General features: G+C 42.5%; 1 protein-coding gene across 1 annotated transcript in view; it reads left to right on the top strand.

Annotated features, from left to right (window-relative positions):
- The window catches only part of RNF150 (ring finger protein 150), a 264735-nt gene extending 250527 nt beyond the window's left edge, over nt 1-14208 (top strand). The window contains exon 7 of the mRNA XM_030191700.1: nt 12283-14208. Coding sequence (XP_030047560.1) covers nt 12283-12401 — 119 coding nt within the window. The 3' untranslated portion in view covers nt 12402-14208. The remainder of the gene's footprint in view (nt 1-12282) is intronic.
- The last annotated feature ends 1163 nt before the right edge of the window (nt 14209-15371 follow it).

Consider the following 15371-nt stretch of genomic DNA (forward strand, 5'->3'; position numbering starts at 1 on the left):
AGGATCTGCAAATGACCTCTTAAATTTAGAATTCTCAGATCTGTGATTTGCCTGAACAGCGAGTTTTCCCCCCAAAGGGTTTTCAGTAATACTTCTTATTGCACTTCTGTGCTCTCTTGTTTAAGGACCTTTTTGTTTTTTCAGTGTAAATAAGGTTACACAGATAAGAGAGCTAGATAACACTGCATTCTCTGTCTTTACAATTTGAGAAATGTCTAAGTTTGTAGCGTTCATTTGTCCAATGATGGCAAAAGTACTAAGGGGGTCTTTTACAAAGGAAAAATGAGCTTTGAAATGATTTTTCCTTAATGGTTTATATTGTGGTAGTGTTGATTGGGCTAATAGATCTTTTAGGGTGAGGTTCCTTTTTATAAGCAACCAAAAGCTCACCATTGTTAAATGTGTCAACACTCTGTATTATATCCCAGTGCTTCCCAAGAATTGCAACAATGTCTCTTGACAAATGATGGAAATTCAATTTGCAAAACAACATTGTTTCCTTTGCTCTTAGTTTTACTTTTCAACGGTTCCTTCCTTTCCATGTGTAGTGTTCTAGAAAAACAATGCATTTTGCTGGCTGCATTTCCAAAGTTTATGCATAATCCTCTTTTTTTTCGTGAAACACGATCATTTAAACCTCAAGAACTGATTATATGGCAGATTTTCTTTTAAAGGTCTGCTGTGACAGCTCATATAGAGGGGCCCTGTTTACCGAGCAGCGCTAAGGACACGTTATCGGTTTTTAGTGCACACTAATGATTAGCATGTGCTAAATGCTAAGTCGCTCATAGGAACTTATGGGCAACTCTAGTGTTTATCGTGTACTAATTTTAGCGTGTGCTAAAAGCGCTAGCTCGGCTTAGTAAACAGGGCTCTCATAGTGTAATAATTTATTATTATCTGTTGGTTTTCTACAGATAAAGCTGAACAAAAAGCACAACAGAACCTTCAGGAGTGGGACAATCTGGAGTTCTTTATTAAAAGCCCTTACGCCAAGCCCCCTCCCTGCCCGTCTTCAAGTCTTTGCTTAAAGCCCACCTAACCCTTACCGTTCAGTGAATCCAGACTGCCCCAATTTGACTGCCCCTATCGGACCGACCGTTCACTTGTCTATTAGATTGTAAGCTCTTTGAGCAGGGACTGTCTCTCTTTGTTAAATTGTACAGCGCTGCGTAACCCTAGTAGCGCTCTAGAAATGTTAAGTAGTAGTAGTAGTATTACATATAGCAGTGATTTAACCAGAGCTGAGATTGTGATGTCATAATGCCTCATTCCACCAATGCCTAAGAGCCAACCTCATCAGTGATGTCACAATGGCTTGATTGTCCTATATTTGTCTCACTCTTATCTATTAGATTGTAAGCTCTTTGAGCAGGGACTGCCCTTCTTTGTTAAACTGTACAGCGCTGCGTAACCCTAGTAGCGCTCTAGAAATGTTAAGTAGTAGTAGTAGTAAAAGGATCCGACACGGGCCATGTTTTCACCTGCATCAGGGTTCTAGCAAATACAGAGAAATTAAAATAATACAGATGCAGTCTAAATATGTATAATACATGCAATTGTATTCTAAAAATATTTATTTGTTTGTTACATTTGTACCCCACATTTTCCCCACCTATTTGCAGGCTCAGTGTGGCTTACATGATACCGGAGAGGTGTTAATAAACTCCGGATTAAAGCAAATGCAGATAACTCAGGAAAGATGTCAGGAAGTATTTCTTCACAGAGAGGGTGGTGAACGCTTGGAATGCCCTCCCACGGGAGGTGGTGGAGATGAAAACGGTAACGGAATTCAAACATGCGTGGGATAGGCATAAAGGAATCCTGTGCAGAAGGAATGGATCCGCAGAAGCTTAGCTGAAATTGGGTGGCGGGGTGAAGAGGGGTTGGTGGTTGAGAGGCTAGGATAGGGGAGGGCAGACTTATACGGGGTCTGTGCCGGAGCCGGTGATGGGAGGCGGGACTGGTGGTTGGGAGGCGGGAAATACTGCTGGACAGACTTATACGTTCTGTGCCCTGAAAAAGACAGGTACAAATCAAGGTAAGGTATACACATATGAGTTTATCGTGGGCAGACTAGATGGACCGTGCTGGTCTTTTTCTGCCGTCATCTACTATGTTACTATATGTAAGTTGGGGTAGGAAGGGTAGGGACCACATGAAGGAACGTGTGGTGGGGCTGTATAGAGGATAGCAAGAACAGATGAGATTGTTTGGTGATCAGTACGAACTGTGGTGGTGGTGTAGTGTCACTGATTTCAGGCATTTAAGTTGGGTTGGGGGGGGGTAAGCCTTTTGGAACAGGTGGGTTTTTAGATTTTTTCTGAATTGGAGGTGGTCATAGGTGGTTTTCATGGTGCGTTCCATAGCTGTGTACTGATGTAGGAAAAACTGGATGCGTAGGTTGATTTGTATTTTTAGTCCTTTGCAGCTTGGGTAGTTGAGGTTTAGGTATTGTTGTGCTGACGTGGATGTGTTTCTGGTTGGTTAGGTCGATTAGGTTCATCATATATCCCGGTGCTTCACCATGGATGATCTTATGAACCATAGTGCAGATTTTGAAGGCGATTCGTTCTTTAATTGGGGGCGAATGTAGTTTTCCGCGAAGGGGTGCCGCACTTTCAAAACGTGTTTTTACGAAGATGAGTCTTGCCGCCGTATTTTGAGCACTTTGAAGTTTCCTTAAGACTTGTATATAAATGACATAAGCTGTATTCTTAACTTACGTTATACATATAAGTGCAATAAATGCATATATATGTAACATACCTAGGGCCCTGTTTACTAAGCTGTGCTAGGGCACGCTAGTGTTTTTAGCGCACGCTAAATGCTAGGGACACCCATAGGAATATATATGGGTGTCTCTAGTGTTTAGCACACGCTAAAAATGCTAGCACACTTCAGTAAACGGGACCCCTAGTAATTCCCAAAATGATTTTAAAAAAAATCAAACCACCATAAAAACAATACATAATTAACATACATATCTCTCTATATAAAAGGCACCACCAACGTTCTATGAAGCCTCCAGCCGGAAGTGTGAAGGGGGAGAGATATCCGGTTTCCCCATGAGTGTCTGCCCCGCCCTCTCTGTAACACAAACAGTGAAGGAAAACACAGCAAAGCACGAAATCAAATCGCTCTCTCTGTAACAGTGAAGGACTCAGAGGGGGGAGGGGAGAGAGGGCAGGGACACACACACTCCCACATGCACACAGAAGAAAACCTTGCTAGCCCCCGTTTCATTTGCATCAGAAACGGGGCTTTTTCACTAGTCAATAAATAAATATAAGAAAAATGATTAGATTTGTGTCTGAATTTGAGAAGTCATATCTAAGGGTCTCTTTTACTAAACTGTGCTAGCGATTCCCTTGCAGCAAATACAAATCAGTCCATTCAAACTGAGTCACATTTGCTGCACCAAGAGTCACAAGCTTGGTTTAGTAAAAACGGCCCAAGTTAGCTATCATTGGAGCCATAGAGGCACCCATAGCAGTGCCTTTAATTTGCTTATCTACCTTCAAAGGCAAAATAACTTAAGCTCAACAATATAATCTGTTGGTGTTCTTGTACAGAATTCTCATTATTTTAACGTTTCTCTAATAATCTCCAAAGCTTCATCCTGGGGGATGTTAGTATATAGGAAATCATTGTCTATAGTGACTAATAATATAATAATAGTAATATTTTCCAAAATGATGATATGTGAGGAATCTGTTGTGTAAGAAGGAATTTTAGGTAGCATAGGTCTCGGAAATTTGTCAGGAAAAATAGACAGTGGTTCAAGGATAGATCCAGTCAGTTTCCCTGGAGGAGAGGTGAGGGATTTGTGGAAGTGTATGAATAATGGGGGGGGGGGGGGGGTCACAGAATGTTCTATTTTTAAGAAATCATACTCTTTATATGTAAGAAATCACCCTTGTTTGCCTATCTCTAAAAACAAACAAAAAAAAAGGGAATCAATATCTTTCTTAATTTTTTTTATCGGATGGTAGAGTTGTACAGAAATTGCTGTCTCACTAATGTAATCCTTTTTATTCATATAACAATCATTCCACCCTTGTCTGCCTGCTTGATTACGTCATTATCCTTCTTCAAGGAATCAGTTACACATTTTTCTTTTGTTGTATTAAAGTAAACCCTTGCCTGGGGCCGGACAACTCGGGGTGTTCTAAATGCGGAGGGGGTCCCAGCTCGTTATATCATGCATTATGGCAATGCCCCAAGGTGCGCATGTTTTGGCAGAGGGTAAGAGGGTTTTTGATTCGATTGGGGAACAGAGTTCAAGGAACGGAGCGGCAGTTTCTGTTGGATCAACCAAGAGCGTTTGCTCCATTAGGCGCCCCTGCTATAATGTTATGCAGGAAGCTGAGCTTGGTAGCGCGGAAATGCATTATGCAATACTGGGTCTCATCGGAAGGACCAGCTTACTGGCATTGGCGCAATCAGGTGCATCTTCTGGCCTCTTGGGAGGCTAGAGATTCAAAACAATCGCCTAAACGTAGAGTGCGCTTTCTACAGATTTGGACACCATACCTGCAAATACTCAGCCCAAGGGGACGTAGTCTGCTTGTCAATGCCTGATAAATAGCGGTATATTGGAGAGTAAGGGCACCATGTAGTAGTAAATTAGTCTAGAGTGGATCTGCTTGCAAGGGGGAGGAGGGACTGGGTGGGGGGCTGGAGGGGTTGAGTGTGATGTATATGGCTAAATCCTGGCAGTGCTCTAGAGCTTTAATGTTTCATTTTCTGATATTTGTGATAAGCACTATCTTACCTAATGAAGTATTCAAGTGTATGATATTAGGAACATGAGTCATTTAAAACCTAATGTTAACATGGGCCAAGGAATCGTTAAGAGGGGAGGGGGGAGAAAAATGGGGACGAAAAGTGTTTGGCGAAGTTGAATATGTTGCAAGAATGCTGTTTTGTATATCAAGCAATGCTATATGCATATTCTACATTACTTTGTATTGTGATAATTGTTAATAAAACAGTTTAAACATAAAGTAAACCCTTGCCTTCCTATCTTCTGTTTTGCTTATATCTCTCATGTCTATAAAAAGTTTGTATCGCATGTTGATAAAGCAGCATGGCTAGCAGTTTCTCTAGAGAAGTAATCTGTTATTTTAAGTTTCCTAGTCAGTTTAAACAGTTCTAGCCTAGTGTTAAATGCATTATAACTCGAGGTTGGAGCGAATGTCTCATTCCTTTCTCTAAGACAGCAATTTCCTTGCTGTTTAAGATCCTCTGATAGATTAAATATTGTAGTTACGTATTATCCTCTACCAAGGGCAGATATCTGTTGTTCCAACTGTCTTGATTTCTGTTCTGAATGTTTCCCCCATTCTAATAGACTCTTCCTCTCATCCCATAATTGTTCGTACCTACCCTCTGTTTTTTTTAATTGATCTTTCTGTTGTCGAGTCTCTCGCTAAATGTTTTTCAAATGTAAAACCTGGTTAATATTGCTTTTTGGTGGTGTGATGAACAGGGAGGCTGAAGGATCAAACACTTCTGAGTCATCTCTGCTTCTTTTACTATTTCTCTCACATATAGGACTTCTATTGAATTCATTCCTTACAGGTCTATCCCTTATTAAATTAGATTGTGGTATGTTCCTTCTTTCAAAACCTACTTGTTTGTTCCTAATCTTATTCCTTTTCTTCTGCCAAGTTTAAACTGTGTCATTCATATAGTCAATTTCATCTCTTATAAACTTACCAATTTCATTTATTTTGATTCTCTGTTTAAAATTTCTAATTATAGTCATTGTATAGAACATGGAAACAGAGTCATTTTCTGTCAAAAATATTACTTCTTTATCTTTTAATAGTCTCTTCCCAGTGAGTGAGATCATCTTACATATATAGTAACATAGTAGATGACGGCAGAAAAAAGACCTGCACGGTCCATCCAGTCTGCCCAACAAGACAACTCATATGTGCTACTTTTTGTGTATACCCTACTTTGATTTGTACCTGTGCTCTTCAGGGCACAGACCGTATAAGTCTGCCCAGCACTATCCCCGCCTCCCAACCACTAGCCCCGCCTCCCACCACCGGTTGTGGCACAGACCGTATAAGTCTGCCCAGCACTATCTCTGCCTCCCAACTCCGGCTCTGGCACAGACCGTATAAGTCTGCCCAGCACTATCCCTGCCTCCCAACCTCCAGTCCTGCCTCCCAACTCCGGCTCTGGCACAGACCGTATAAGTCTGCCCAGCACTATCCCCGCCTCCCAACCTCCAGCCCCGCCTCCTTTGGGGATGATGCCCTTCAGAATTTGCCTCCAAAGGAACTATTTTTCAAGCAAAGTGAGGCTCATAATGCTGATAGTGATTATCTCACTCACTAGGAAGAGACTATTAAATTTAGTAAGAAATTGGTCAGGACTGAATTGCTTGCCTCCACTCTTCTAGATTATTGCAGATACAAACGAATCCCTTGAGGTCTAAAGATAACAGAAGCGTCTAAGATGTATAATGAAGATGATGATTTAATGAAAAAATGGGAGAAAACATTAAATAAATGCTCCCTAGATCTACTACTACTACTACTATTTAGCATTTCTATAGCGCTACAAGGCGTACGCAGCGCTGCACAAACATAGAAGAAAGACAGTCCCTGCTCAAAGAGCTTACAATCTAATAGACAAAAAAATAAATAAAGTAAGCAAATCAAATCAATTAATGTGAACGGGAAGGAAGAGAGGAGGGTAGGTGGAGGCGAGTGGTTACGAGTCAAAAGCAATGTTAAAGAGGTGGGCTTTCAGTCTAGATTTAAAGGTGGCCAAGGATGGGGCAAGACATAGGGGCTCAGGAAGTTTATTCCAGGCGTAGGGTGCAGCGAGACAGAAGGCGCGAAATCTGGAGTTGGCAGTAGTGGAGAAGAGAACAGATAAGAAGGATTTATCCATGGAGCGGAGTGCACGGGAAGGGGTGTAGGGAAGGACGAGTGTGGAGAGATACTGGGGAGCAGCAGAGTGAATACATTTATAGGTTAGTAGAAGAAGTTTGAACAGGATGCGAAAACGGATAGGGAGCCAGTGAAGCGACTTGAGGAGAGGGGTAGTATGAGTAAAGCGACCCTGGCGGAAGATGAGACGGGCAGCAGAGTTTTGAACCGACTGGAGAGTGGAGAGGTGACTAAGTGGGAGGCCAGCAAGAAGCAGATTGCAGTAGTCTAAACGAGAGGTGACAAGGGTGTGGATGAGGGTTTGGTAGAGTGCTCGGAAAGAAAGGGGCGGATTTTACGGATGTTGTAAAGAAAGAAACGACAGGTCTTGGCGGTCTGCTGGATATGAGCAGAGAAGGAGAAAGAAGAGTCAAAGATGACCCCAAGGTTTCGAGCTGAGGAGACAGGGAGAATGAGAGAGCCATCAACAGAAATAGAAAACGGGGGGAGGCAAATGAAGTTAAAGAAAATCTAGATAAAGCAAAAAAAATAATAAAATTGAAAAATAATCTCAAAGGTTATTTTCCTTATGCAAGCTGTTCGGTTTGTATTGTGAATTTAAAAATTAGTACTTCTGCAATCCTAGGACAAATGAACACTATGAACTTAGACATTTTTCAGTTTGTAAGACAGAGAAAGTGGTGTATCTAGCCATCTGTCCCAAGTAACCTTGTTTGCTTTAGAAAAACGAAGGTCCTTAAATAAGAGAATGGTAGAGCACAGAAGTGCAGTAAGAAGTATGACTGAAAAGCCTTTGATGGAACACTGTTCAGGCAAATCACAGATTTGAGGATTATAAATTTATGGTAATTTGCAGACCTTCCATCTCCTCGAGCAGTGGCGTTTCAACAGGGGGCCTTGAGGCCTGCCCCCCCCCCCCCCTCATTTGGGACAGGCTCCCTCTGCAACCAAAGTATCCATTGAATGACTGACAGGGATGCCCAGTCCCAGGCAGCCAATAAGATCCACTGCTTGGAACTGCCCCAGTGCCACCTCAACATCGAAGAAGTCGATGGCTTCCTTTCCAGCCGCTGATGCAGATACTCCTTGCACATGCTCAGTTTGCGCATGCACGAGGATTGCTGACATCGGCATCTGGAAAGGAGACCACCGATGTCTTTGCTGCTGAGGCAGCACTGGGGCAGTTCCAGACAGCGGATCTTATCAATTGTTGGGAATGCCCAGCAAAGGATGTGTTGCTGCCGCCCCCTAAAACTGAATCCTGAACATGTAACTGTCCTGGAGAGGTGGAGATATTGATAGAAAAATGCTTCAGATTGAACAAAATTTCATCCATACAGTTGGCACATTGGCCCCACAGGGACTCGGTCAAGAAATGGACTTCTCAGTGTTTCTGCTTATGATTTTAATATTATTTGTCTTTTATTAACATGGTTATTTACTGCTTTTCTTATGTTATTCATATGTTGTACCTATTTTAACATGTTCTGTTAGTTTTGTGTGTAAATTCATTGATAATCATGCTTTCCTCTCTTTTTATGGCATTGTTTTTATATCTTTTTACTTGTTTTGATTATAATTGCTGTTTTTCAACTGTCTTTTATCAAAACAAGCATTTATTTATTTATTTTAAGAATGTTTTAAATGGTATACTTCTTTAAAAACACTGTGTGTGGGGGGGGGGGGGGGGAAAGGGGGTTGGGAGGAATATTGGTTACTGAATGTTTGGCTCAGAAGGTTATAAGAGTACGGGCCTTATGTAGCCGCTAAGCCTGTGATGCTTGGACCCAGGGTATTGGAATCAGGGAGGAAGGGGGGACGAGAAGGATTTCATAGTTTGTATGTTTATACAAAAAATGGTGATCACTATGTTGGTATGCTAGTGGTTCATTTTCAATAAAATTGTTTAAATATAAAAACACTGCGTGAAGCTTTCTCAATTGAACTATAAAGTCTACGACATCATTGGAACACATACGTCCATCAGTGGAATGCATAGCTGTTTTTTTTTTTTTTTAATATGCTGTTTTAAAGGTCAGAAGCGATGTGCTTTTTAAAATCATTTTCCAGTTCTGGCTGACCCTGGATTTATCGAATATGGAAGAATTAGACAAATTTATAAGGCAATTATAAATGGGAGGTACTGGGAAGAAGCACTTCCTGTATGGAGCACATAGCATTTTAAAAAAATCCTTTTAGCTGTTTCTAAGGTCAAAAATGGGGCTGTTTTTTTAAATAAATCATTTCCCGTGCTGGCTGACCTTGGTTTAATCAAATGTGAAAGAACTGAACAAATTTATAAGGTATTTATAAACAGGAGGTTTGTTTTTTTTTAGTGTAACAAGCACTTCCTGGTAGTAGCTCTGAAAAGTATTTTGAATTTAGTAGTTTTTATAGCTGTTTCATTTTATTTATTTATTTTTAATTTCTTGTTCTATTTTATTCACTGTTGGTTAAACTTTGACCTTGAGAGAGGAAGAGAGTATATAAGCACACTGTGCTATCATGCTTGCCAGATTCTGCTTTTTCTAAGTGAGTGCTGCCATCTTATGTGATTTCTGAGTACTGCTGATGAGTTGCTACCTGTTATATATTTCTTTTATGTGTCTTTTAAGTTAGTTAGGGGCCCTTTTACTGAGCCGCGTAAGCGTCTACGTGCGCCCAACGCACGCCAAAATGGAGTTACCGCCCCACGTGGCTGTTGCGGTAATTTCATTTTTGGCACGCGTCCAATACACGCGTCTGAAAATTTTTTTTTATTTTCGGGCGCATGTAACAGACGCGTGCCAAGTGGCATTTGGCACACGTAGGTCATTACTGGCCGGATTATTTACCGCTAGGTCAATGGCTTGCGGTAAGGTCTCAGACCCAAAATGGATGCGCGGCAATTTTGATTTTGCTGCATGTCCGTTCTTGGCAAAAAAAAAAAAAAAAAAAAGACATTTTTTGTAGGTGCGCTGAAAAATAATTCTGTGTGCACTCAAAACACACATCTACACTACCGCGGGCCATTTTTCAGCGCGCCTTAGTTAAAGGACCCCTTCCTGCTTATAATCGAACGAGAAAAACGCCCAAGTTCCGACCTAAATCGGGAGATGGACGTTTATCTCACAAAAACGAATAAAGCGGTATAATCGAAAGCCGATTTTTGGACGTTTTCAATTGCAATCCGTCGCAGATGCGGACAAAGTTGATGGGGGCGTGTCAGAGGTGTGGCGAAGGCGGAACTGGGGCGTGGTTATCTGCCGAACAGAGATGGGCGCATTTCACCGATAATGGGAAAAAAGTATGCGTTTTTAGCTAGAATTTAGGACACTTTTCCTGGACCCTGTTTTTTCACGAATAAGGCCCCAAAAAGTGCCCTAAATGACCAGATGACCACTGGAGGGAATCGGGGATGACCTCCCCTGACTCCCCCAGTGGTCACTAACCCCCTCCCACCACAAAAAATGAAGTTTCTCAACTTTTTATTTTCACCCTCAAATGTCATACCCAGCTCCCTGACAGCAGTATGCAGGTCACTGGAGGAGTTGTTAGGGGGTGCAGTGGACTTCAGACAGGTGGACCCAGGCCCATCCCCCCTACCTGTTACAATTGTGCTGCTTAATGCTTATTAGTCGTCCAACCCCCCCAAACCCACTGTACCCACATGTAGGTGCCCCCCTTCACCCCTTAGGGCTATAGTAATGGTGTAGACTTGTGGGCAGTGGGTTTTGAGGGGGATTTGGGGGGCTCAACATACAAGGGAAGGGTGCTATGCACCTGGGAGCTCTTTTACCTTTTTTTTTGGTTTTGTAAAAGTGCCCCCTAGGGTGCCTGGTTGATGTCCTGGCATGTGAGGGGGACCAGTGCACTACGAATCCTGGCCCCTCCCACGAACAAATGCCTTGGATTTATTCGTTTTTGAGCTGGGCGCTTTCATTTTCCATTATCGCTGAAAAACAAAAACGCCCAGCTCACACATTGTTGAATAAAACATGGGCGTCTATTTTTTCCCAAAATACGGTTCGGTCCGCCCCTTCACGGACCCGTTCTTGGAGATAAACGCCCATGGAGATAGGCGTTTTCGTTCAATTATGCCCCTCCTTATCATTTTTAGATGATTATATTTACTGATTGTACATGTTTGTTTAGCTTATTTTAATCCTTCAGAGATTTTTATGTACTTATTTTGATCTCCTTGAGTATGTATCTTTTTCTGTATGTACATCATGGGAGGTTTTATTTGAATTATTTCCTTTTGGAGGTCTTTTACTAAGGTGTGCTAGTGTTTTTTTTAGCTTGCGCTAAAAATCAACTGGCATTAAACAGGGGCATAGCCAGACTTCGGTGGGAGGGGGGGTCCAGAGCCCGAGGTGAGGGGGCACATTTTAGCCCCCCCCCCGGCGCCACAGACCCCCACCACCACCATTGCCGCCGCCACCACCAGCTTTGCCGACCCCTCCGCCATTCCGACACCCACCCACCCCCACCATTGCTGACCCCGCCGCCACCACCAGCTTTGCCCCCCCCCGCCGCCGACCCTCTCGACTCCCGCCGTCACCGTCTACCTTTGCTGGCGGGGGACCCCAACCCCCACCAGCCGAGGTCCTCTTCTTCTCGCAAAAGGCTTCCTTCTGTTTCTGACATCCTGTACTTGCAGGACGTCAGAAACAGAAGGAAGCCTTTTGTGAGAATAAGAGGACCTCGGCTGGCAGGGGTTGGGGTCCCCCACCAGCAAAGGCAGGCGACGGCGTGAGAGGGGGTCGAGAGGGTCGTCGGCAGGGGGGTCCAGGACTAAATCTACGGGGTCCCAGGCCCCCCTGACCCCATGTAGCTATGCCACTGGCATTAAATGCTAAGATGCCTATTATATTCCTATGGGTGTCTCAGCCTTTAGCACCAGCTGAGTTTTCGCGTGAGTTAAAAATGCTAGCGCACCTTAGTGAAAGACCCCCCCCCCTTTTATTTGTATGTGTTTTATGAATTGAAACTTTTATATCTGCAGTTATGCAGCCCTTTGTTTGGCCAAAATGGGCTTCTGTTGTGTGAGATCTCATTGCTGAATAAATACCTTGTACCGTCATTGATGTGTGATCTGCCTCTTTCAATCCCTTGTGTGCAGTCTGCAGATTACTGGTACCTCTGTTGATTTCCATCTGCCTTCTATACCAGATATATTAGCTAAAACAGAATTTCCGTTTTCAGCTATTTTCTACATTTATTGATTCATACAGTGACCTAAAAAAAAAACATGTTTCATATATAGCAATGATTGCTACTTGATGTGTACACTTTTGAAATACTTCGCAGCACGCAAAGGAAATTGTTTTCTTCTGTGCTGTTCGCGTCTCTCATTTGCATTCCATATATTCTCTCATTTCAGGCGAGCCAGAGCCAGCCGTTAGCAGTGATTCTGATATCTCTCTGATAATGGCGGTGGAAGTGGGACTGTCCGACGTGGAGCTTTCTACAGACCAGGACTGTGAAGAGGTGAAATCCTGAAGAAAAGTTTTTTTGGTTTTTTTTAAAAAAGTAGAAATACCCAAACCGACCCAGTACTCATAAGAAGATAAAGAAAAGTCCAGCGAGGAGAAGGTTCAACTCTCCAAAGTTTGGAGCAGTGATATGTCCAGGCACACCATCATCTCCAGTGCAACTCCATTCTAGGAATGATGATAAGCAATAGAAAAACTTGTTCCGCACTTAGCTCTAAGCAGACAGTGTTCACTTTTTTTTTGAACTTTAGTCTTTATTCATCCGGAAGCTGAAAGTATATTTCCCCACATTCTGAAGAGCAGTAAGATGCCTGGTAAACATATGACTGAAAAGTTTCAGTGTGTTAGAGGTAGGGGGTTTACATTATTTTTTTTTTTCTTAACCATGGTTGCATGGGAAATTGTATTGACTAATCCCCTTCCCCCAGGCTTTCTTTTTTTTTTTTTTTTTCGGTTTTCAAAAATTTTGTTTACACGCTGGAGTTTACATCCTGATTAGTCTACACTCTAGCCCCAGGATTCCTTGGTTCAGTATTTCTGCATGAAATATGCATGGCTTGAGGAAGACATGGTGTGTTGGCATCCTTGTTATAATTTGAAGTCTGCTGTCATTGGGACTGAAAAATGTCTTGTTAGCTCTTGGAGGTAACCTATCTTCCAGCACTCCTAGTTGTGGTGCACAGAAACATGATTTCACCAAGGTTTGTGCCTCAGCGTTGAAAGACTGTATTATGCTACCTTGCACATGTTCATTTCCTGTGAATACACGTACTGTATCGAAGACAAAATGTCAAGCTTCAACTTTCATCTTTATGTTCTGTTCTCTGTCATACACTCCCCCATTGTACATATGGCTTACCTTGTGCCATAGATGCGCTTACTGGCAGTGTGAATCTGTTGAAAAATAATAGATTTTGGAATGACAGTAAAAGGAGAGAAGGCAGCATCTGACCACGAAAAAAGTAAAGTTGTCCTCACCCACAGTAGAGCCTCCAGGGTGTCCAAGAGAAATAAAACAAACACACACACAAATCCTAATGCTGAAAATATTAGGGCCAGTGCACACTTGGTTAAAATATGTACTTTTCTTAAATAGCATGTATATGCATACATGTAGTCAAGCGTGTACAGCAAGCGTTGTGCAGTGTCATCAGAAGAGAATAGATATGGTATATTCCAGAGTAGTGGATTTGCTTGTTCTTTTGGTAACTTTCCCTACTGGGAAGTTTGAGGTTCTGTTTGTTAAGTATCAAGGTACTATTTTCATTTTGAAATTGGTGGGATGGAGTGGGAAATTCATTACACAGCATAATAGGTTCAAACCTGTTTTTTGATCGGTATTGAATTTAAGTAGTTTGAAACCCCTTCTTTTTTGATATTGAGATATTCCAACGTCTGTCATCTCCTCAGTCACTGTCAGGCTCCATTTGACTTACTACATTGAACACACTGTGGCTCAGTTACAGTTCGTGACCAGGAGTTCTTAGGACCTGATCTTCTGTCCTGAGTGTTAATCATCAGCGCATGCATTTCACCATGTGAGGTGATCACAGAAATTGAGATGCCTAGAACTCATGCAGCATGTAATAAGGACCTAAGCTGGAAAAGAGTCAAGGGGGGGAGGGATCTATCCTAGGAAACAGAAACACCATTTTAGCATAACTTAAAAAAAAAAAAATTTCCCCTTCCTTATTCCTGTTGTTTCAGAAATGAATTCACACTCCCGAGGCTCAGTTTGATTTGTGGTCAAGATATTCTTCACATTTCAAACTGTTCAGAGGCCCTTTTACTAAGGTGGGAGGGCTAACAAGCTGGTAGAGTGTGCCAAATCACTACTGCTGGGCTAGTGCATGCGCCCAGCGGTAATTCTGAGCTTGGCACGTGCTGAATCCCACGGTAGAAAATAATTTTCTATTTTCTACTGTGCAGGGGGGGGGGGGTGTTCCCAGTGGTAATCAGCAGTTGGCACGCACTGCATGGTTACCGTGTGGGTAGCGCATGAGCCCTTACCGCTAAGTCAGTGGGTGGCGGTAAGGGCTCAGGCTGTAAATAGGCACGCGCTACTTTTAATTTCAGCATGCGCCCATTTCCTGGCCCATTTAAAAAAAAGCCCTTTTTCCCAGCCACGGTAAAAAATGGTCCAGTGTGTGCCGAAAACACGCGCCCACACTACCGCAGGCCACTTTTTACCACAGCTTAGTTAAAAGACCCCTTAGTTTCCATACACAACACACACTCACAAAAGCATAACATTTTCTAAAAATGAAAACTTGGGTGTATTTAACTTCCAGACATCCTCAAAGTTAGGGATGGTATTTATATATTGACTTCCAAAATCACAAGAATACTTCCAATTGGGATAAATGGATTTTTGAAACACCATAATCTGTGAATTACAAAAGATAATTTTCATCCGTTGAATATATAGTAGAGTTGTCATGCTGGTCCACTTGGTTATATAGATATATAAACATCAGCAGACAAAGGTGTAGGTGATCCATTTTTGGTGAACTAATTCCATCCATTTGTGACTAACTCGTCACACCTATGCTTCCTTCATTGAGATGAAGAATGATGATGCTGCAATACTTCTGATTTTCTTAGACGTATACAGTGGTGTGCTGGAGCAGGCTCTCACAGGCTCGCAAGAGCCGGTTGTTAAGTTTTTAAGAATTTTGGGAGCCGGTTGTTAAAGTAGGGCCCTCCATGGCTACTTTAACAACTGGCTCCCAAAATGTGGGCTTGGGCCCCCTGCTGAATTCTCTTTTACTTTGCTGGTGGGGATGCTGAGCCCTACCAGCCAAGTAAATAGACTGCTGCTGCTCCCTGCTCCTTGTTTCCAGCTCTGAGCAGCAGGCTGGGACTTCTCCAGCTTGTGTGAGAAGTTTCAGCATGCTGCTCAGAGCAAGACGTTGGGAGTGGTGGCAGTCCATTCCATTTATTGGCTGCCAGCAAAGGTATGCCTAGCATGCCCGCA

Source organism: Microcaecilia unicolor, chromosome 2 (assembly GCF_901765095.1).
Source record: "Microcaecilia unicolor chromosome 2, aMicUni1.1, whole genome shotgun sequence".
Classification (NCBI taxonomy): Eukaryota; Metazoa; Chordata; class Amphibia; order Gymnophiona; family Siphonopidae; genus Microcaecilia; species Microcaecilia unicolor.